Source organism: Megascapheus bottae, chromosome 9 (assembly GCF_031878675.1).
Source record: "Megascapheus bottae isolate mThoBot1 chromosome 9, mThoBot2.hap1, whole genome shotgun sequence".
Classification (NCBI taxonomy): Eukaryota; Metazoa; Chordata; class Mammalia; order Rodentia; family Geomyidae; genus Megascapheus; species Megascapheus bottae.
The window spans coordinates 60,590,201-60,613,061 of NC_143517.1; the positions used below are offsets into that span (position 1 = coordinate 60,590,201).

The following is a 22,861-nucleotide window of genomic DNA, read 5'->3' on the forward strand; positions in this document are numbered from 1 at the left end:
TCCTAAATGATTAAAGGAATTAATTCTCTTAACACTTGGAACAATTCAATAGTGGATTTATGGATAAAGAAACTGAGGCAAGAAACTGAGTAATCAAAGATTCCAGTGCTTTAGGACCAACAAATCTGTAAGTACTTTGTCCTGGGATTAGAGTCTCAGGTGTACAGGGCAAGGGTACACACTGTTGATTTAGAGTGCATGAGGAATAGCTGGATAGCAAGTTCACATACTTCATTACAAACCAGGCACTTGCCAACTCATCCAGGCAGGCAGCATGCAAACATTTTATTTAGCTCCAAAATAGGCATTCATTTCCCCAGTTTATAGATGAGGAAACTGACTTTCTGGGAGAGTAAGAACTGGCTTGATTGGAAATAAAAATCTATCTTTTCCTAACTCTGGCCTATTTACTTACATGTCAATTTAGGACATCCTCCATGCCCACTGAATCAAGAGGTTAGTGGGAAGCTGGCATCCCATAGAGTCCTCTACTCTGACCAGGAAGTTCCAGGTCACATGGTTGTGCTGTTAACCCTATGTATCCTTAGGGAGGGTCTAATTCTCCCTCCAGGGTCTGGGGACAAGGATAAGGCAGAAATGGCTTGAAATATAATACTAAGTCATGATAACTCAGAAGGAGAAGGAAGGAAGGACAGAAAGATATGAGGAAGAAAGGAAGGGAGGCAGAGTGAAGCTGAATGCCCTAAGCAAGTTACTTTCTAAGCCCTAATTTCATCTTTTGTAAGGTGAAGGTAGTTCTGCACGTACTCCATACACATAGGCAAAGTGAGGTGAGACTTAGCTCTTTTTCAAAATCTCTTCAGACCATTTCTCAGGCCTACAAGACACCACAGATTCTTTCCTCCTCTCAGATGATGGAGATCTTTGTGACGGTAGCAGTCTTTAACTAAAGGACAAGTTTATCTGGACTCCTCAGGGCACTGTAACCCATCAATCATTCATCTTGATCCCAAAACAAACATCTACCAATATAAGATGCCAAAGACCCTAAGATAGACCAGTGGTTGCAGAAACAAAAGAAGGTCAGAAATGTGTTGCAATGATAGGTAAATTCTCCTGACCCACCCAGTGGTACACTGGGCACTCTTCCTACAACTTTGATTTGTTTAGTTGTGATTTTTCCATCCTTGGGCCTTGCCTTGCCTTGCCTTGCCTTGCCTTTCTTCTTCTTCTTCTTCCTCCTCCTCCTCCTCCTCATCCTCCTCCTTCTTCTTCTTCTTCTTCTTCTTCTTCTTCTTCTTCTTCTTCTTCTTCTTCTTCTTCTTCCTCCTCCTCCTCCTCCTCCTCCTTCTTCTTTTTCTTCTTCTTCTTCTTCTTCTTCTTCTTCTTCTTCTTCTTCTTCTTCTTCTTCTTCTTTTTTCTTCTTTCTTCTTCTTTTATTTAAATACAGCAAATACAGTTTCAGAAACTACTTTGCCTGACAACAGAGAATCTGTCACAGTCTGCTGTAGGATTTTTGCAGGTAATCTGGAATATTTCCCCTAGTAGGGGAAGAAGAGATAAGGGAAAGAGATATAGAAAAAGAGGAGAAAGAAGGAAGTAACCAAAAAGGCAGATATGGGAAAGGAAGAAGAGGGAGCAGGAGAGAATGGGAAAGGAAAAAAGAATATGTAAGGGAAAAAGGAATGGCAGAAAAGGTGAGAAAGAAGAAGAAAGCAGAAGAAAGAAAATGGCTTCTGGGGCATTCCAGTAGTCCTTTGGCCAGTCTACACATCGGACTAGAGGAGTTACCTATGTTCAACTCTCATGAAGGGGCGCTTGTAAATAAATACCTCTGGGTAGGAGCAGATATCTGTAAACACAGCTGAGGAATTGAAAGTCAGGTTCTTCAAGGGTATCGACTTGTCAAAATCACACCACAGCTGCGGATTAAAAAAAAAAAGAACAACAACAAAAAACAAAAAGACACAGGAACAACAAAGTCAGTGTGAATGCTGGAAATGAAGCAGCGTGCTGTCAGCTGTGGGGCTTCCACAGAAGCCTGGGGCAGACAAGCTCTAGGGGGTCTCAACTTCAGAACAGAGGTGCCAGCTCTGATTGCCTCTTTTATTTAAAATAACAAGTGCTGGTTCAGAAAATACTTTTTGGATGCTAGTCACGAAACCAGGCTAAGACTGCTGTGTTCACTCTGTTGCTTAGGGTGGCTAAAATGCATTGTGGGACTCAGAAGAGAGAGTGAGATGTTGGGAGAAGAGATTGCAGGTAAGCTCGCAGTCTGTCTCCAGATCAATGGCTGGGAGGAGTGAGGGATAGGAATGGGCACGTTTTCCAGAAAGACTTTTAGCAGCAGGGTGATGAACACTTCGGGGGACAGATGCTGCTGCTGGAGATTACTTAGTACTCAGAAAAAATAAATAAATAAAAGTTTGCTGTGGGCTGAATGCCTCCTCTGTGCCAGACACTGTACAATCACCTTGGGATGTAGCTAAGATTTGAATCCCCATTTTACAACTGGAAAATAGGAAACTCTGAGAAGTAAAGTAACTTGTCCAGGATCACCGAGCTGGTGACTGTAAGAGCTGAGATTTGAACACCAGTCTATCTGACTCCAAAGTCTCTAATCTTCCTGCCATACCTCTTTGGTACAGTCACCCTGTCCAAGAGCCTTTCCAAACCCTGAAAATCAAGAATATCTGCTTTATGACTAAGATTTGAGATCCTGTCCACCACGCCCAGCCTGAGACCAGGAACCCTACATCTTCCTATTACAATCACCATGATGGATAAAATGTTCCTGAAATGGTGAGCTTTGTGAAGTGATGGTTTTCCCTTTTTTTTTGAAAATGTCATTTACCCCTTCCCTACAAGGATAGCCATTGAGCTTGAATAAGGTATCTTGTGTCTCTAATTTGGACAGTGAACTACAACCAGAATAAGTCTCCAAACCACAGGTCCAAAATTGTGGGAATTTTCTCCTCTGGTGACTGGATATTCAAGGACATTCCCTCACAATGATGGGTTCAACCATAAGATAATGCCTCAACTAGTATGTCTTTGCATGTCAAGTTTAAGACCTGAAATTAGAGCAAACATCTCTAGAATTTCACTGCCTGAGTCACAGACAATACAGTTTGAGTACACATAGAAAACACCTATCACTACTATATTGCAATTCTAGAGAGAAGACAAAATTAAAAAATAAATGGATCACCAAATGAAAAGCAATGAGGAGTATGATGGCGGGAGGAATTTCAAATACAAATCCTTAGAGAATCATAGGCAAGATACTCATCCTTCCTGAAATTCAGTTTCCCTTCTCCATCACATGGGGACAAGAATACCTACCTGTGATGCACAGTAGGTGCTGAGGAAATGGCAGATATTTCATTCCCATTTTCCCATCACCATCCCCTCTCCCAGTAATACATTATAGTATCTTAGAATGAGCATGGGGCATGGAGTCAGACAGATCTTACTAGCAAGTTATTTCATGTCTCTGAGCCTCAGTTTTCTTAGCCATAAAGTGGGGATAAAAGAGACTTACCTCACGGGATGTATGTGAGGAGTAAGTACAAAAAATATGCACTAATATCCCTTAGTGCATGGCACATAGCAGGTAGATATTGGCACGTAAAAACTAAAGAGTAAATGTCATTTCTTCTTACAATTGATTGGTAATTGACCATACAAAACGGGGTGGTGGGGGGAGTTGTTGGAGCTCCTCTGAAGCAAATATTCTCCCCTTCTGGGAAAGACAGTTTTTAACCATAACAGTCACACAGTTCTGACAGCAGCCACAATTTCGCACTTGGTCCCTAGGCTTGGGGCTGAACTGGCACACTGAGGTAACACATCAAGGAAGGGCAAGACAAACAACTGTGTGCTCCATGATTTACTTTCTCATTTTCCACTAGACACCAGAGGGCTGGAGGGTTTGAGATGCTTACGATATTTAGGACAGCACCCAGGAAATTAATCAGGATGGATGCGAAGATGACGATGTTCCGGGCCAAGTAGGTTTCATTAATCCAACAGCAAGTTTTCCGGAGGATGAGGGGCAGACACTTATAATCCTCAGCTGTGGTGATGAGGACCAGAGCTGTGTGCAGCATAATCAGGATGGAAAACTGGACGGTCATAGGCATCACTCTGCAGGAAACAGAAAATAGGGTCACTGAATGCCACTTGCTTAACAGTCCTGGAAGTCATGAGCGTGCTCGGTGCCCCCACTCAGTGTACTGAGTTCTGACTATAGCTTGGTATTAAGCTCAGCAATTTGACTGTAATACTGAGTGTGTTATTCAGAATAATTCTAAGAGGAATTTTGATCTCTTTTCCCAGGTGGAGACTGAAGGCTCGTGAGAAAGCAGTTTCCCCTGGGTCATTTAGTAGGTGAGTGTCAAATCAGAACTGCAGTTCTGTTCTTCTCATCACTTAGCTAAGTACCAATACTTGTATTAGCAGTAATCTCTTTTATGCTTTTGCTGTTTCATCATTCAGTTCTTCCATTCAATAAGTTTTCTTCTCAGGCACAAAGTAGGCATTGGGATACTAGGATCAAAGGTAGATTTCCTTATCTTCTTGGAGACTATATCCAGAGGGGAATGAAGACATATGAACGATGAACTAATCTATAATACACTGGTGTTCCATAGGGAGTTATGAACAGCCATGGTTTGGAAAACAGGAAAAGGAATCATGGGAGGCATCATGAAAGAGAAGACATTTAGAACAACCCTAGTAGGCTAGAGAGAATGAGTTTAATGTGCAGATGAATGAACAGTGTTAACAAAGCATCTAAAGAATGATGGTGGGGTGGCTACATTTCTCTCTCTGTCTCTCTCTCTCTGTCACTCTCTCTTGTCTCTGTCTCTGTCTCTTTGACTCTCTCTCTGGCGCGCTCTCTCTCTCTCTCTCTCTCTCTCTCTCTCTCTCTCTCTCTCTCTCTCTCTCTCTCTCTCTCTCTCTCTCTCTCTCTCTCTCTCTCATCAGTCATGGGGTTTGAGCTCTGGTCCTGGACACTCCCTGAGCTCTTCAGCTCAAGGCTACTATTCTACCATTTGAGCCACAGTCCCACTTCTGGTTTTCTGGTGGTTTATTGGAGATAAGAGTTTCATTGACTTCAGTGCCCAGGCTGGCTCTGAACTGTGACTCTCAGATCTCAGCCTCCTGGAGTAGCTATTTTCTCATTTTCATGAACATCTATCTGTTGTACAAAGAAGTTACATTGTGATATTTCATACATGTATGAAATATGCTATGTACCTTGATTGATTAAACAGTTATGGCCACGTTGCAGTTCGGAAGTCTGTCAAGCATCTTTCAAACTCACCTTTCCCAGGTTTATTTCTGCCTCATACTTGGAAACAAGACATGGTTGTTCTCCATGGATGCTTCACAATATTGAGACACATCATCCTTAGAACTGGCTCCTTCTCTCATGGGACTTCCTGACAAACTGGTCTGCTTGCATTCTTCTCCATTGGAGAATGAACCTCCCTCAGATACCAAGGGTAACGGAAGCTGGGAGTGTTCCTCTAGCCTGCTGTGGATGTGTGTGCTGGCAGACCCATCTGCCTAGAGCCTCAGGGATCTCACTGCTACTTCTTATCTACAACTCCTGCAGAGAATTTTGGTCAAGGTGATCTTTCAAATCAAAACTGTGCAAATATTAAAGAACACACACACACACACACACACACACACACACACACACAGTAGCTACAACTATGAGAGGAGTCTTCCTATTGTTTTAGAGGAAGTTTACAATCTTGGTTACTTCCTGACTTTACATTTCCTAACCACCCTCTCCCTGTCCCCACTGCAAGGATGCCAGGCACTCTTGCTCTTCAGCTTATCTGATCACATTTTCTAAATATCCTCTGTTGTTTTTGCTTCAGGTAACCCATTTATAGCTTTGAATCATTTTGCTTCTTTTTGTATACACCCTGATTGGACATGGTATTTCCAAATCTTTGAATATCACCTACCTGCTCTAGCCCCAAAGTTCTATAATCTTCCTTCAGATTGAGTAGATATTTAGCTATCTCCAACCAGATAATCCACGAATAACAGCTAGACTGTCCCTCGTATGGGCTCTAAATGGCAGCTTTTGGTTCTCTCTCCTGCCTAATATATCAAATAGACATGTCTTCTGCCCCACAGTTTTACTGCTTTCTCTGTGAGTACGTCTCTTGAGGTACTTCCTGTTCATCTTGTAGGGCTCACATTTCTTTTGGATTCTTCCAAAGAAAGATTTTTCTTTTCCTTGTGGTACTGAACACAGGGCCTTGAGCATGCACTCTACCATTCAGCTACATCTCCAGCCCATGGAATAGAGCCATGTTTACAGAAGGTGCTCAGTGAATATCCACTCAGACAGCCTTTCTGTAATGAATGAAGACACTGCAGCTCCCCTCCCTTGCCTGCTAAAGAAGAACTCCTACCAACTGTCTTAGACTCTCCACACTGGATGGTCTTCCCCAAAGAGGGAATGGCTGACGCAGTCATTTTGGACTAGTGGGTGTGTTGGAGAACTTCTACTAACATACTCAGACTCTCACCCCACTTGCCGGATTTTGTCCAAGAAGGAGGAGGGCTGATATTTTCATCTTGGCACTGGAGGGTGTGTCTTGTGCTGATCTATTCTAACATCACAGCAGTGAGATGGGTCTCAAACTAAGCAAAGATGGAGACCATGTGTTCTCTTGACTGTAGCCATAGCCTGTATTCTTCTTTTAATCACAACTTTATATAAGCATTTAGACATTTGTTTGGAAATCTATAAAAATAATTGCTCTGTTGCCCACTTGAATCTTGAGCTTTTCCAGAGGCTCTAGCAGGAGAGGGAAGATATCAGAGCATATTGAAGGGTGTATGTGACAATTTGCACTCAGAACCCCTTTGATTCCTGACAGAATTCTAAATGACTCCTTAAAAATAGAAAGAGAAGTGAAAGATAGGTAATGCAGTCCAGCGGAATAAAAAAAACTAAACCCTTGTAGAAAGTAATTTATCAGGTTGGGCATTGTTTTGGATTTGGGGGTCTGCTTTGTAAAGGAGGAGTCTCTGAAGTTAAATAAGGTAATACATTAGCATAACAATATATCAAAAGACATGTTAGCTCTCTTTCTCTATTCATGGTAAAATAGAAGAGATCAAAGGCATTAAAAAACACTATTGCAAGAATATGTGATACTTGGATTTGAACTTGACTTTGGTTGCTAAACATGATTTTGAGGTAAAACCATTTCTTGCAAATAATGTGCCATTTTTACTTATTTTATTTTATTTTATTTATTTATTTATAGTCCATAGTGTACATGTATGTATGTATATATATATATATACATATACCATATTTTCTTTTTCATTCAACAATTTTTGGGTTCTTTGCTTGATTCAATAGCTTGGCTATTACGAACAGTACTGTAATAAAATAGCTATTTAGGTATCTTTTTAATGTATTGATGGACTCTTCTTCAGATATGCATGCCCAGTATTTGTATAATGGGGTCATAAAGCAGGTCTGATTTTAGTTTTTGAGGAAGCTCCATGCTGAGTTTTCTAGTGGCTGCACTAGATTACATGGCCACCAGCCCCCTGTATAGGTCCCTTTCCCTACATTCCTACCAGTATTTGTGTGACGATTACCATTCTGACTTTGAGAAGATGAAATCTTGGTGTCGTTTTGAAGTGTATTTCTTTTATGGGTAAGGATGTCAAACATTTCTTCATTTACTTATTAGCTAGCTGTTTGTATCAGATTTTAATGTATGCCACTTCAACAATAATTTTAAAAAAACTTGATGAGAATAGTACTAATTACAAAATAGGCTAGCCATGGAAGGTTCTTGAACTCTGTTCAAATTCCTCTGGAGATTACTGCAGCAGGTCCTCAATATTCATTTATTTCTGCACATATAAAAATTACAACATGGGATTGCAAATTCTACCTAATTATAGAGCTATTTAGTCATCCGGGGGCTCTTGAATTTGCTTTTGCCTTGTTGGTGCACATAAAAAGGAGGAAACCTTTCATTTTTGAAATCGTGTCTCAAAAAGAATGACAAGGGATTTGCAAACAGCTCTATGCCAATCACTCAGAGATGTTAAGTCCTAATTGTTCTCTGTAGCATAACTTTGGGCTGATATCACCACGACATTTGCTATGGGAGCAGCAATCAGTGTAGACTAGAAACCAGCATATAGCAGCATGTGGGGTGACAGCGAACAGGAACTTAGATCATACCAAACGATGACATTTGGATGGTACTTTATAATCTGTGAAGAGCCTGTGAGCAGAGTTATGCATTTGATCCCGGTAGCAACTGTGAGTGGCAGATATTCTTGGCTATTTAAGCAGCTGAAAATGATGTGACTTATGAAGAAAGGAGTGAGGAGTTACCCCAAATGGGCCTGGTTAATGGAATTCTGTCTGTACTCCTGAGATGTGGTCATTATCATTCCTATATTACAGATAAGGAAACTGAGGCTTCAGAGAGGTTAAATGCATGGGCATAGTTAGTAAGATGCATAGGAAGCATCCAGCCAATTGATCTTTTCTTTTCTTTATGTCCTCCCTCTTTTAAATGCCTCTTTCTCTCCTTTCCCTTTCCCTTTTCGCTCCATCACTGTCTGTCTCTGGGCATTGTTCTATAATGGCAAGATGTATCTTCTCGTCTTCCCTTAGTCTCCCCTTCTGGGATAGAAAGCTAGGTAACTGCTGTTGTTTGCCTTTGCCAGTGTTCATTCAGCTCTGTCTCAGAGATTGGGAATTAACTGTGATCATGTAAATAGAGATTCCTTCATGTTCAAAAAGATCTATGACAGAAGCCATGTGAGGAAAAGGCATCATTCCTCTGTTTGGTTGAAGGCCTCAATCAGCAGCAAAATGAGTTGGAGAGAAAGCCATCCTAACCACACTAAAGAGAGTTGCTGTGTCCAGAGCAGATGGGTGGCTTTGGGCTCACAAGATGGGGATTGCCTGTTCAACTTTGCAGTTTCTGTTATGGCCAGGTTAAGTGACGTCTGAATGCTTGCTGAATTGAAGATCCGGATGGAAACTCAGGGCTTTTTTCCATGCTAGGTAAGGTCCCAGTTCTCTTTTCCTTAAACCCAGCAATCAGGATATCTTCGCTGGTTCCCTTTCTCTGGTTGTATCACTTGCAAAGGGAACCTCAGCAGGCAGGCTAGAAGGTACGCTTCCCAGAAGACAGTGACCTCTTCTACCAAGTCAACATCCTCAAGGTTGTGGAGGTCTTCCCACAAGCAACACATCATCAGGAACTCTTACCTCCCTGCCTAATACCTGGCCTCTCCTCTCCTGTCTATTCCACAGCCAATTTCTTATCCTTCTAACTTAAAGGTTCGCAACTCCAGATCTCACTTCCATGTCCTGTGAGCACAAATCAAATCCCATTACTTCTGTGCCAACCCTTTCCCATTTCTTCACAAGGCTTTCACACTGTGTCCAGTGTATCCAGAACACAGTTTCTAACTCTTTTTCCTTTAGCTCTCCTCAGTCCTTTATATGGATTGCTTGATCCTTCTGGAGGGTTGAATTGTCCCTGTTTCCACTTTTAGAAGTGTTGGCTTTGCCTCCAGCCTGTATCCTTATCCCACTTTACATCCTACCCGACTTGATCACAGTACTCACAGCCTTATTAGAGCTGCTAATTGTTCTGCTTTGGCTTCCAACAGGCTATACGTCTTAAAGTGCTAGTGGATCTCTGCAGTTCAACCCAGATGGGTACACAGTAAGTACTCAGAGTACTGTGTTTCAGGAGTCCAGAGGGATTATTCTGCCTTCCCTAGCTTCTACATCACTGACAGGAGTGAAGAAGGCTGTCTAGAAAGTTTGGATGAGTCTAGGAAGATCCCACCAACGCTTCCAGCTCATGACTCTGAAGCTGTAAAGCTATTAAGTAGTCAGGAAACCAATTCTCTCGTGCATTCTCTGGTGCTCCCCTCTGATTTGTTACTTATTATTGTGTAGCAAATACATATCTATGTATATAGATCATATATAGATATGATGTATATATACAGCCTAGAAGGAATGACTTATATAGCAACAGAGCTAGGTACGTGCTTATCAATTATTTCTTTGTCTATTCCAGCAGATTATGAGACCCATGAGATTAGAGATTTGTGCCTTTTATGATTTTTATTCTTCATGCAGAGAAGTGTTCCTATGATATATGTCCAGCAGTTATCCACTTAAGTGTTCATTGGCAGAATGGCAGAAGGTTTCTGTCTGTCTGTCTTTGTTTCTCTTTCTTTCTTCCCCTGTTACATCCAGAATTTTTCATAAGTTATATAGTGATGCATAATGAAAGCCACAAAGAATAGCCTAATTAGTTACTCTAATAAAGAATTTGTATAAACCACACAACGACTGAAGTGTACTGGGGGAACAATAGTCCTGTCTCAATCACAACACTTGTCCCAATCACATTCACCACCATTTTCTTTGCAGTTTTAGAATTCATTTGTTAATACTCTAATTTCACTGATTTTTAAAAAATCTATTTTAATTTGCCATTTTATTAATTTAACTTTACATCTTAGAAGCCTTTTATGTTTTCTCTCGATCCTTTATTTTACTTGTACTTTATTTATTGAAGACTAGCTGTCTTTGAAGTGGAACATTTTCTACTCTGTGTGTTAGTGTTACATACTCAAGCAACATCTTCTGAGCCTAGCAATTCCTGAAAACTGAAAAGTTTAGGCTTGCTGCTCTTTTTTGTGAGATCATAGGTGGTTCCATGGTGTTTCATCAGGAAGTGTGATGGTCTTTCCCTTTTGTGATGATACCACTTCTTAGTTCTCAGTTCCTAGATCCATTAATTCATTAGTGGTGGGAAAATGATACTTTAATTCTATCATTTATTAAGACATTTTAAGCTGGACTGATGTTTATGCTATTGCCCTTCTCTATTATTCAGTGACCATGTGGCAGAACTCATACAAGAAAGAAGAAGAAAAACACGTTTATCTATTTTTGCATGCTTCTAAGATAATCAACAATTTTCCTACTTCTCACCAGAGTATAGGTTGAAGGGAGTAAAAATGTTGAAGTGGAGTGACACAGATCACAATGCATTGTATGCTTTGTCACACGGTAAAAAAATTCAATTCATATCCTGCAAACTAAGAAGAGTCAAGGATGGGGTGGGTTGGGAGGTTTGGGTGAGAATGTTGATCAAGACTCACTGTATTCATAAACTGCTCAGCTGAATGGCAACTCCTTGACTTAAAGATAACAAAAACATTTAAAAATGCACAATAAACCCATGGAATCCAATGTAGTTGCTAGATTTGATTGTATTTAAAATGGTTATCCATACAGAAGCCTGGATTACCCCATCTTTGGACACTGGGACCTTCTGGAGTTCTTTCTGGTATGATTCTAATAGTGCTTGATGGTCTTCTTCTGCTTTCTCACAGGACACAATGCTGCAGACTTCATTAGCCAGGGTTCTCCAGAAGAGCAGAACTCCTGCTCTTGATGTAGTATAATCTTATCCTCCTCATAGGATAGATGTGAGTATAAGTGATCTATTAGTCTGATTTGGCTCATCACTGATCCAGTGGTCCCACAGTAGCTGTCTACAGGCAGAAGAGGCAGGAGAAACCAGTGTCCACTCTGTCCAAGAAGTTGGAGGCTTCAGAACAAAAGGGACTCCACATGTAGCCCCAGTCTAAGTCTGAAGTCCCAGAAGCCCCTTGGAGCACTGCTGGTGGAGTCTGTTTACAGACTGGAGCATCTCGAGTGTGATGTAGCAGCAGTGAAAACGGGGCTGCTGCTTCCTTGTTGTTATACGTGGGTCACTCTCCTGTTTGGGGATTCTGCTTGCACTCAGGGCAGTAAACATCTCCACTTCCCTGAGGGTCCATTTTCCTCACTGTCTCTGAAAATGCCTTTCACTGAAACACCCAATTTTGTAGGGTGGTCTCTCAATGCAGGCAAGTTGACAACTTGACCACTCATTCTAAGACTTATCTTGTGTGCTTCCTGCTCCAACTCTTGTCAGAAACTCAAAGCTAGATTTTCTTTATTTTTGAGTTTGAATCCAAGCTCTCACACATTTCAACTGTAAGATCTTGGCCAGATTATTTCACAACTCTGAGCTTTAGTGTCCTCTTCTTTCTAGTGAGGACAAGACTAGCATCTAGCTCAGAGGTTGCAATGGAGATCTCATTCTTGACTTATGGTAGATAAAGTATTTGGAAGTAACTGGTCAACACATAGGTGTTTCGGTGCTTTTGAGATGGCCATTTTATTGACCTAGGAAGCTACAATGCTTTACTTATAAATAACTCAAGGAAAAGTGAGCAAGTAAATACTCGCTAAAGCTCTTAGTCATTTTCTGCATTTATGGGTGTGATAGTCAATAAAATGACCTACTTGAATTTTAGTTTTATTAAGATTTGGGAAAAGAGTCTTGCTTTGGCAGTGCAATTAGATTTCATGCAGAATAGGACAATAAAAACAAATGTTAAGTTGTTCAAATATCCCAGACCCAATTATTTTAAAATCTGCTTCGTCAAAAAGGGCAACTAGCTAGTCCCAGGTGAGGGTTCATTATCACACAGAGACATTCACCCAAAAACTGGGTCCATTCATATTTACCTTGAGGAGGGAAGCAAACTTTGTATTGCTGTGATAAATAGAAGAACGATGAATGCGCAGACCAAGTTTGACTTGAATACTTCATCCCTCATTTGAGAGTACTGCAGTTAAAAAAAGAAAGAAGTAGGAATTACTTTACAGAAGAGTTTGGCTTTGGAGGAGTATAGCTTTAGCAGTGTTTAAGATAACGGGAAATAGTAAGAAGAAACAAGACCGTTAAATCTTCTTTAAAAATTTAAGAGGAATCCATCTAAAACTTCATAAAACCTTCATGAAGTGCTAACTCCATCACTCCCGCCAACTTTCCAGTCCAAGTAAACACAACTCCTTCTACTGGGAAGGGTTTGGGGGGAACTTTGCATGAGGTAATCCAACTCTCCTTTTCCCTGAAAACCACCATCATTTAAAAAGAACAGATGATCACATATATGCAGTAAATCAAATTCATATGGATTTTCTTCCTGACTAAACTTAATTAAGGCCCTCACTCTATTTCTTATCAGACTTGGGGACAGGGGAAATGTTTTACTAGAGAGCCTCTCCCTCCCTCCCTCTCCCTCTCCCTCTCCATCCCCCCCCCCACATCACCGAAAACAAACTCATAACTCTTAGACTAGAATGTAGCCTATGAGATTTACTTACAACCCAAACCAAGCTTTTCTCTCACAGAAGAGACTCCCAGATGGAAAGGTCAATATGTCTGCTGCTCTTCTGTTGTGTGCTTGAACAGCCTTGGGGTATGGTGGTGACTTTATTTTGATTACTCAGGGTACTCAGTAATTTCATTGTCTCATTTAAAAAGCTTCTGGAAGATTAGTATTGAATGTGTACTTGCTCACTCCTGCCTGGTCTCTCAAACCATCATGGAGCCACTAAGCTGAAGAATTATCTACTTTTAGAGAAGAGTTCATAAGAACTCTTTTGTTCTAAGAACAAAAGACACTAGAACTAACCTAAACCAGGCATTTCATTGTGACCTAATGCAAGAGAGGGAGAGTAACTTGCTATAGATCACACAGCATACAGATCATTTTATTTTGAGGTTTGGGAAGTGACAGAAAACCAAACCTGCCAATGGAACTTTGTGATACTTGATTTGAATTTCAGCATGAATTTTCCCTGAAAGCTGATAAACAGCCTTCCTGTAGTCTCTCAGGATCTGTTCCAATAGTTCAGGTGTAAGATTCTAGGCAAGTCATTTAAAGAAAGTTTAGCTTGTTAGGAAATTTACAATGGTACTTGCAGGATTTTTACTCTCTCACAGAGCACTGTATGCAGTCCAGGTTTAGGATGAAGTTTGATGTTGAGTGTCACAGCTAAAGTTTGGGGATGGACAGAAGCTGGTAGCTGCAGAGGCGAAGCCCCATGCCGTGCAGAAGCCACACATTCACAGTTCTTGCAAGGCAATGCCTTTTCCAAGCTTGCTGCTGTACTGATGCTTCTGGTCAGTCGCTGACAACCTGCTCATTCTCCTGAGAGAATGCAGGAAATCACCTTGAAGGGTCACCATAGACCCGCCTCCCTCCTGATGAGGACAAAGAAAACCCACACCACTTGTCATTATTTATAGTGCCACCTGAGAATGGGGCACAAGTGCAGACACAGCTATGAGCTTGGAAATAAGTTCTGCAACTACAAAAAAGTTAATTCTTTGAATAAATTGTACACTTATTAAAATAGTATTCAAATAATTGTGCCTGGCAAGGGTGATATTTTTTGAGCGAGCCTTTGCTTGAGATTAGAGTCAAGGTTACCTTTGAACTTAGAATCCTCCTGCCTCTGCTTCCTGAGTAGCTGTGATTATAGGCATGAACCACCAGGCCCAGTATGACAATGGGATTTCAAAATACATCAGCTATAAGTTTTGGGTCTTAGTCTTCCTCTTCCTTCTTATCTATTGTCATTATCACGCTCATCATCATCACAGGAGGCTGCAGTTATAATGAATGCTGCCTTCCTAGTTCTGGAATAATTTCCACAATATCATTAATATCTACTCAAATGACGCTGATAATCATCAGATGACCTGTCTCGTCTCACCTTCAACTTAAAACACACCCAGTTGCCTAAGCTTACGGGCTCAGTCTTTTCATAAGATTCCTTCTTGTTACTGGCTTCTTTCACTGGGAAAAGATCATTTATTATACATGTCTCTGTGACTCCTTCCCTGAATGTTTCTTATTGATGCCTTAAAATAACTTATATTCATTATCTATCCAGACTAAAGTTGCATAACATTTTGGTTTTCATTTTCTTCAGCGAGCAAGCTGGTTGAGGCAAATAGAAGGACTTCTAGCTCTGTCAAGGTTTCCCGGAAAGAGAATAAATCTCTTTCGATCTTACTCCTTTTCTCTAAATACCGGGTTTCAGCACAGAAGGCATTGTTAATTTGAAACACTGGGAAAGGAGTTCTGTGAAAATTCCTACTGGGTATAAGATGGTGAGAGCACCAGGCTTGAGGGAGTGATTCATTTAGCTTCTATTTGATTTGGGAAGACCTTCAAGACTAGATGAAGTTAATTGAACACAGGCCACATCTCCCTCTATTCTGTTCTCACCTGGCACTATGTGGCCATTCATTTAGATTTTAGTTGTCATTGTGGATCCCTCTAGGAGAACATTATCTGAATTTGAATCTCATCTTCAACACGTACAATGCCTACAACCTTGAACAGGTTTACTAAGCTTTCCATGGTTTAGTCTTCTCAGTTTCATAGGTGTTGTTGAAACAATGAAAGGTGAAGAATTTGGCCTAGTGGTAGAGTGCTTGCCTAGCATGCACGAGGACCTGGGTTGGTCTTTGTACCAACATAGAAAAAGTAAAAAATGGTGCTGTGGCTCAAGTGGTAGAGCTCTAGCTTTGAGAAAGCCCAAGAATAGTGCTCAGTCCCTGAGTTCAAGGTCCAGGACTGGAAAAAACAAAAGAAGGATACAAGTTACTAGAGAGAGCAAGGGAAGGGGTGACATGACCTGACTAATGTAACTGTCACCCTCTGTACATCACCATTACAATAACAAAATATTAAAAAGTTAATATTTGCAAAGTGCTTGCATCAGTCGCCCTCATATGACTCTGTAAAAGTACTTCCCGTAACTAAGCAATGAATTCTGTAGCACTGCTAAGTATTTTTTATCTTTGTAAACCACGGTCAACTGTCATGTGAGTTATCCTTTTCAACCCTGGTGTTTCCTTCTAGAATGTTGCTCTCTATCTCTCTGTAAAAATCTGTACCTCAAGCTCAGCAGAGACCCCCCCCCCCAAAGTGTAACTAACTGGTACACACCCCATGCTTACAAAGGATTCTTCGATAGGGATTATTTCTTGTGAGTGGCCTTTTTGATGGGAAATACATTGCTCTTATTTTTCTCCTTTCTTCCTCAAGTATTTCCTAGAACAGATGGAATTCTTTGCTTCTCGAGGGACCCATAGGAAAAATGTGCTTGGAAATGACCACTAAACCTTCATAACTCATAGTGTCTTTTGTTCTGAAAGGAACTGTGACTGGTGTGTGTGTGTGTGTGTGTGTGTGTGTGTGTGTGTGTGTGTGTGTGTGTGCATGCTTATGCATGTGCATGGACATATGTGTGTATGTGTGGTATATATGTCATTGTTTTGTTATTTTTTTCCCCTGATGAGAAACCTGAGGATCAAAGATGGGTAAAGGTTTGTCAAGGTCAATTTGCTTGTGGAAAGGTTCAGACAAGAAAGCATATCACTTTACTGTCATTATATTCCTTCCATGAGACTTCTGTATATGGGAGGCAATGGCCAAGGCAGTAGCTGAGCCAATTATAAAAAAATCTCATACAAATTTAAAGAACAAGTCAGCTGGACTTTGGTGGCCATTGCCTGTAATCTTACTCAGCAGGCTAATATCTGAGGCTCATGGTTCAAAGCCAGTGTGGGCAGGAAAGTCTGTGAGGCTCATCTCCAATTAATGTCTAAAAAGCTAGGTGCAGCTCAAAGTGGTAGAGCAATAGCTTTGCACATAGTTCTTTCAAGGCAAAAAGTTAAGCACAAAAATCTTGAGCACTAAAGCTCAGGGATAGTGCCTAAGCCTGGAGTTCAAACCCTAACACTGGCACGCGCGTGCGCGCGCGCGCACACACACACACACACACACACACACACACCTGCCCCCTATAAAAACCCCCCAAAATCTAACAAGGGCAAAATACTTGGAATGAATTATAAAACATCTTTTGAGACCTTAAATTCAATTGTTGAATAGTGTTTTCAGTCTCTAGAGTTTAGATTGGTGTATTGGAAAGGTCACTATCTAATTTAACATTTTTAAATAATAATGAGTTATATCTAGTATGAGCCAGGTGCTATTGCATATGCTTTATGTGGATGATCCTATTTGTCATTGAGGAAATCCATCCTCTTTTGCAGATAAATAAACTGAGGACAAACCTGAGAAACTCAGGTTCAGGTCCACAGATGCTAACTGAGGGCTCCAAACTATTTGACTCTGGAGTAGGAGATCTCACTGGTATAATATGGACTGGGATTTTTCTGCAGTCAGGGTAATACTTTGTTCACAGTGCACACAACAATATTTCTTGGTCTATTTCAGTGATGTGATTTATGATACAGAGAAAGGAAACATCAGAAAAGTTTGGATCTGTGTAAATCTTGGCTAGAATAAAAATGAATCGGTCTCTGGGCAATGTATAGCCTTCAGAAACATTGCATGAATTAGTTTAGTAAAATGACGCTGTTGAATTTCCATGGTTGATGGATGAATCCCCAGCATAGTGCACTATGAAAGAAAGATCCCTTTCCTTAGGCCTGATTTAATGGGTGAATTGGCATCAGAGAATATCAAAGAAATTTGTAGGTTTTATTTGAATGAAACAAGAGAGGGATTACAGGCTGAATGACTATAACATAATTTCAGAAATGAAATCTCTGAGTTGATTTAATGCAGTTGGACTTGAACTTTCCTCCATTGATATAATACGGGAAGAACTTTTATTCCATTTGTTTATGGTTGGAATGTTGGCCCTGCGTTCTCTCAAAAGTTATTTTCAGAACTGAAGCCAGAGCTGGGCACACTGGCTCTCACCTGTAATCCTAGCTACACAGGAGGCTGAGATCTGAGGCTCAAGTTTCAAAGCCAGCCCTGGCACAAAAGGACCTGAGACTCTTATCTCCAATTAACCTCTAGAAAAAGGGGAAGTGGGGCTTGGCTCAAGGGTAGGGTGGTAGCCTTAAGCTGAAGAGCTCAGGGACAATGCCCAGCCAAGATCAAGCCTTATGACCCCCCCCCCCCCAAAAAAAAAGAAGAATTGAAGTCAGAGCCAGAAAGGTCAGTGGGTTGTAGATCTGTCACAAGGAAATACCGAAGTCAGGTTGTATGAAGGAAAAATCCATTCTAGTTTCTCCTTCCACAGAGAGACAAGCAATCAAATTAGACTTCGAGGTGGTAGAAAGAACCTTCATCCTCTTTGTTCTTTGCCTGAACTGGCCCTTCCTCCATGAGGTAGGGGAACTCAACCCCACATTCCTGGACCTAACATTTCAACTATAAGCTAGAAGATGAGGAGTAAATCCTTACATCTCTACAAAATATGGCAGATGCTTCCATTATAGCAATTAGTTCACATTATAAGTAGACTGTATTCTTATTCAAGTCAGGGTGATATTATAAAAGCCTGAAGTAGAGTGGTTTGAATTTGATTTCCTGGTCCAACCTTTATTAATGCTATTATCACTCAATAATATTGCTTTGAAATAGGCCATCGAGTCAGGCTCAGATCCTTCCAATGACTATTACATCTTTGGATACATCTAGCTTGAAAACTCTAACACATCTTTCATTAGTATAAATTAATGTTGATTAACATAAAAAGACGTTTGACATCACTAATCTGCTCATTTTGCATAAGTGAAGAAATTTAATTGCTGTACTCTTGTTAAATTCATTCATTGTAAAGTATGTCAATGGAATACTATATAATATTGAAGTTAAATATATGTGAATAACATATAATTGCAATAAAAGAGTGAAATTTGTTATAGTATTTGAGTTTATGGAATCATTTTTTTTCTATTTTTATGTTATTTGCAATCAAATCAACAACCAGCGTAATTCTTTGAGTAACAGGTGAGTTTGTGGAATTTTCCTTCTCCCATACTTCTGTTTAAGTAGTCTAACCTTTGAATGAAGGTGCATTTCTTCATGTTTCATTGACTCACAAGGAAATGTGTTGACATGTATCTAGGATGAACAGGTGGGAAGACCTGTGACCCTGATGATAGAAGCCACTCTGAATGATGGTGTGTTTTCAAACATTAAACTCTTTCTTGGTTAGAAGGGCTAGATAGAACAGTTTCCAAAGCCAAGGTAAAGTTAAGGATCAGTGACTACTTTTCTGTGTTCTTTGTCTCAAACCATTTCAAAGGTTGTAGTTGATGATGAGCATGAAGCATGTTCACATACAAAGTATTAGAATGATTTCAAAGATTGGGCCAATGAATTTTATATTGAAACTAGCATGATTTTGTATTTCTGTTTCATACCTCTGTGGGTGAGGTTGGTCCTTCTGACTAAAATTGCTAGCTTTCTCAAAGTAGAGTGGATTAATTGGTCTGATAAAAAGATACAAAATAAATGGCTGTTGCAATCATTTTGAGGTTGATGTAAATGGCAGTCATTTTACAAGATAATATCTAGAATGTAAAGGAATGTCATAAAGCTGCTGTTTTAATAAGCAATGTATTTCTTCCCTGAGCCTCTTTGAAATCTCTTCTTCATACTTAAAGAAGACTTGAATATTCCTGCTATTTTAGCACTTACCAGGGCACCAAAAACTTAAAAGAAGTTTGACATTAAAACAGAATAAATTCTTCAGAAGCAAGCCTAAAAATAAGAACATGAAAATAACCAGAAAATATCTGATTTGGAAAAATGTAGAACATCTGAGAAATTTAGTTCAACTTCTCTTCTATCTGCACTTGAATAAGAAGAGTAGCTTAGTAATGTCTGAATGTTTCAAAGACAAGAAACTGTACATTTTTCTCATTACCCAATTCCATAGGGCAATATTGTAACCCAACAGAAAGCTACTGCATTTGCATTCTGTTCTTTGCCAAGTTCCTCCTTTATTATCATATCCTAACCATTATAATTCAAATAAGAGTTCATGAGAAGACCTCTTCAAAGTTTGTGATATATTTTTACTGGACTCTTTTAAAAGCTTTAACTTTTGGTTTTCTGTATAAAGGAGAAGAATTTTGAACAGAGATAAGAATGGCTTACACTCAGAGATAGGATCATCTAGGTTATTTTGGGACAAATTCTAGCTTTTATGTGTCAGAAGTAATATCAAATGAATGCTTTGAAAATATTCAGTGTAGGACTTATTCACAGTAAGCACAATGATGCTATCATTATTAAATAGGAAATGTGCAAAACAGATAGCAGATTTATACATAAAACACAAAGCTCCCCACGGTTTGAGTTAATGTATCTTTTATCCTTTTGGGAGGCCATCTCTGGTTTGGCTGTCTTCTCCAACCATGTAGCCTCATATCTAACTCCTTGACTGCTTGCACAATCTGCCTTTTTTTGGACACACAGCTCAGATTTGAATCTAGCAGCATTCCTATTCCCTTCATCACAAGAGCAAAGGTGTCTACTGTATTTACTCACTCGCTTATTTGATTTTCAACGATCATAGCTGACTAGGGGGATGGAATTGTCTTGTTATCTTTATCACAATTCTGGGAATGTGTGATAGATCATTTGTACATGTGTGTGCCTACATGGACATCTGTGTGCGTCCATTTATGTGTGAATAGGAGTGGGTTCAGAGAGAAAGAGAGAAATGACTATGTCTTTCATTTTGCTCTTTTATTTCCTCTAAGGTATTGGCCCCATGAATTTTCCTATGGTCTCCACTCCTCTGTCTGCATCATTAAAGAATGCTAAACTGCATGGACAACAGGCTCTAAAGAAATGGCTAGGGTTTCCAGGAAATATCGCTCATTGCGTGGCCTTGGAGAGCAGAGACTTGAATGAGGCCACATCCCTCATTCAGATCCCTTGAATGAGATCTGCTGCCTTCAAGTTTGTGACTTGGAAATGCTTTCCGAGTACTACAGAGCTTTTTCATATGAAAAAATAATAATATGGATACTTACTTCAAATAGTTTTGTAACCAAGAAATTGATTCAGTGAGTTAACCAGCCTAGCATATTGATAATATGTTGCAATCACCTGTAAGCTCTGAGGCACATACCAAGGATTAACTGCATCATCTGCAGTTAATGGATTCCCATTTTCAGGAAAGCAGGTGTAATAACTTGGTTGAGATCACAAAGGGAAATGCAAGTTTGAGGGAGCAGGGGCCGTGGCTTGCTGTCTCCCTCCTGCATGTATATGGCATCTGACTGGGTGCCCAGAAGGACAGCACAAACAGAGGATGGCAAATGTTCTGAGCCATGCCAGATGGACTTCCCATCAGAACCACAGGAGGAGTGGCTAGAAGTCACCTCTTGTTGTAGCATAAAGAAACCCATGTATAAAATGATAGGAAAATCCTTGGCTCTCTTGTCTTTATCTGAAGGAAGATATACTTTTGGAAAATGATTAAACAATTATAAGGGCAATGAATGCCTTCATCAGCCCCTTTTTTTTCTTATCTGGTTTGGAAGATGGTGACAACGGGAAATATTGACTGATCCAATCAGTTAGAAAAAAAGATGCTTACCTAGGAAAGCAAATCTCAAGGGTGCTGGCTACTTGTGTTTGAATTATCTGAGGGCATCGGGAATGGTTTTCTCCATGGTCAAAAAGTTCCACCCAATATGCTGCATGAAGGTTAGGGACTTGGTGCCCTTATCACTAAAATGCATTAGGATTCCTCTTTCCCACCACTTTTTATGAAGTAGGTTCTTTAAAAAAAGATTAGGGGCCGGGAGTTTGGCCTAGTGGTAGAGTGCTTGCCTAGCATGCATGAAGATCCAGGTTCAATTCCTTGGTACCACATACATAGCAAAAAGCCAGAAGTGGTGCTGTGGCTCAAATGGTAGTGCCCTAGCCTTGAGAAAATCCAGGGACAGTGCGCAGGCCCTGAGCTCATGCCCAGGACTGGCAAAAAAAAATAAAAATAAAAAAGATTTTTGTACTTACTCAAACACCTATTATATGACTATTATGTTATCTAAATTTCACACCAAACCTCTGTGGGGCAAGTGCTTGCTTGTCAACATCTGAGTGAGATCAAGTCCTTCAATTCTATTTCCTAACTAGTAAATGGCAGGAATTGTGCTCAAGTCATGTCTACCCAGCAAGTAAATCTCTACTCTATTTTTCTGTCCTTTTACAAAGACAGAAACAGCATGAAGCTATTGCAGCTGGGTAGAGATGTCTTTTGTGTGACAGAGATACCAATCTGTCACCATCTAGTACTGTAAATTATCCAATATTCACTGTACCCACTGTTATTTCCAAAGTAAGATTTGAACCAACATCTATTTTCCCTTTGGTCCACAGCAAATCTTAGAGACATCCTTTCCAGGGCTGTCAAGGGCCTTGTGGGTGCAAGTATGGGGTCTTCTGATGCGATCAGACCTTATAGAGTTGGGGGAAGTGAGAAACCTAATCCTATATGGTCAGCCAAGGACAAAGGCAGAGGCTGGAAATGCTCAATAACCTAGCCCTAAATGAGTGTTTCTTGGAATGCAGGACTCCTTCGGAAAACCAGAACCTTGGTGACAGATAATTTTCTTTTGAGCAAGATCTTCTGTCATCCTCAAGTCTGAAAGTTATTGGTCTGGGACAAAGAATGTTTATTGTTTCAATTTGTCCAAAGGATAAAAGGAGGGAGGCTTCTTCTGGAAGAAATTTCAAAATTTAGTAGGAGGATGAATGTGGAAAGACAGAGGAAAATCTGATCTTCATTGACATGGTTTGATTTTAATGTGTGATTTTTAGGATCTATCGTAAAATGTCTATACATTTCAATGGGATTTTGTGCTAATTCACTTGTACAGAGGCAAACAAGTTCTTACTCATATTGCTTCTTTTTGTTCAAATAGAATGAAGTCTTTCCCACTGTATATAACTTTGCAAGGGTTCAAGCATTGCTTCCATGTCTAATTTTTTTTTTCTTCAAAGAAGCAGAGTAGGACAGAGGGGTAAAAGGTGAATCTGAAGTCATAAATACTGCACGTATGTCTGTCCCATGTTCTGAGATGGATTTTTTCAATGAATATGGGCAGTTTTTGATAACATTGTGCACATTCACATT

The 22,861-nt window shown here is 40.1% G+C and overlaps 1 protein-coding gene across 2 annotated transcripts in view; it reads right to left on the reverse strand.

The window, feature by feature from the left end:
- The window catches only part of Adcy8 (adenylate cyclase 8), a 191,764-nt gene that overhangs the window by 40,113 nt on the left and 128,790 nt on the right, over nt 1-22,861 (reverse strand). For both annotated transcript variants that reach the window (XM_090339406.1, XM_090339405.1), the window contains 3 exons: nt 12,599-12,699; nt 3,909-4,110; nt 1,794-1,883 (listed from right to left, as the gene is read on the reverse strand). In XM_090339406.1, coding sequence (XP_090195532.1) covers nt 1,794-1,883; nt 3,909-4,110; nt 12,599-12,699 — 393 coding nt within the window. The remainder of the gene's footprint in view (nt 1-1,793; nt 1,884-3,908; nt 4,111-12,598; nt 12,700-22,861) is intronic.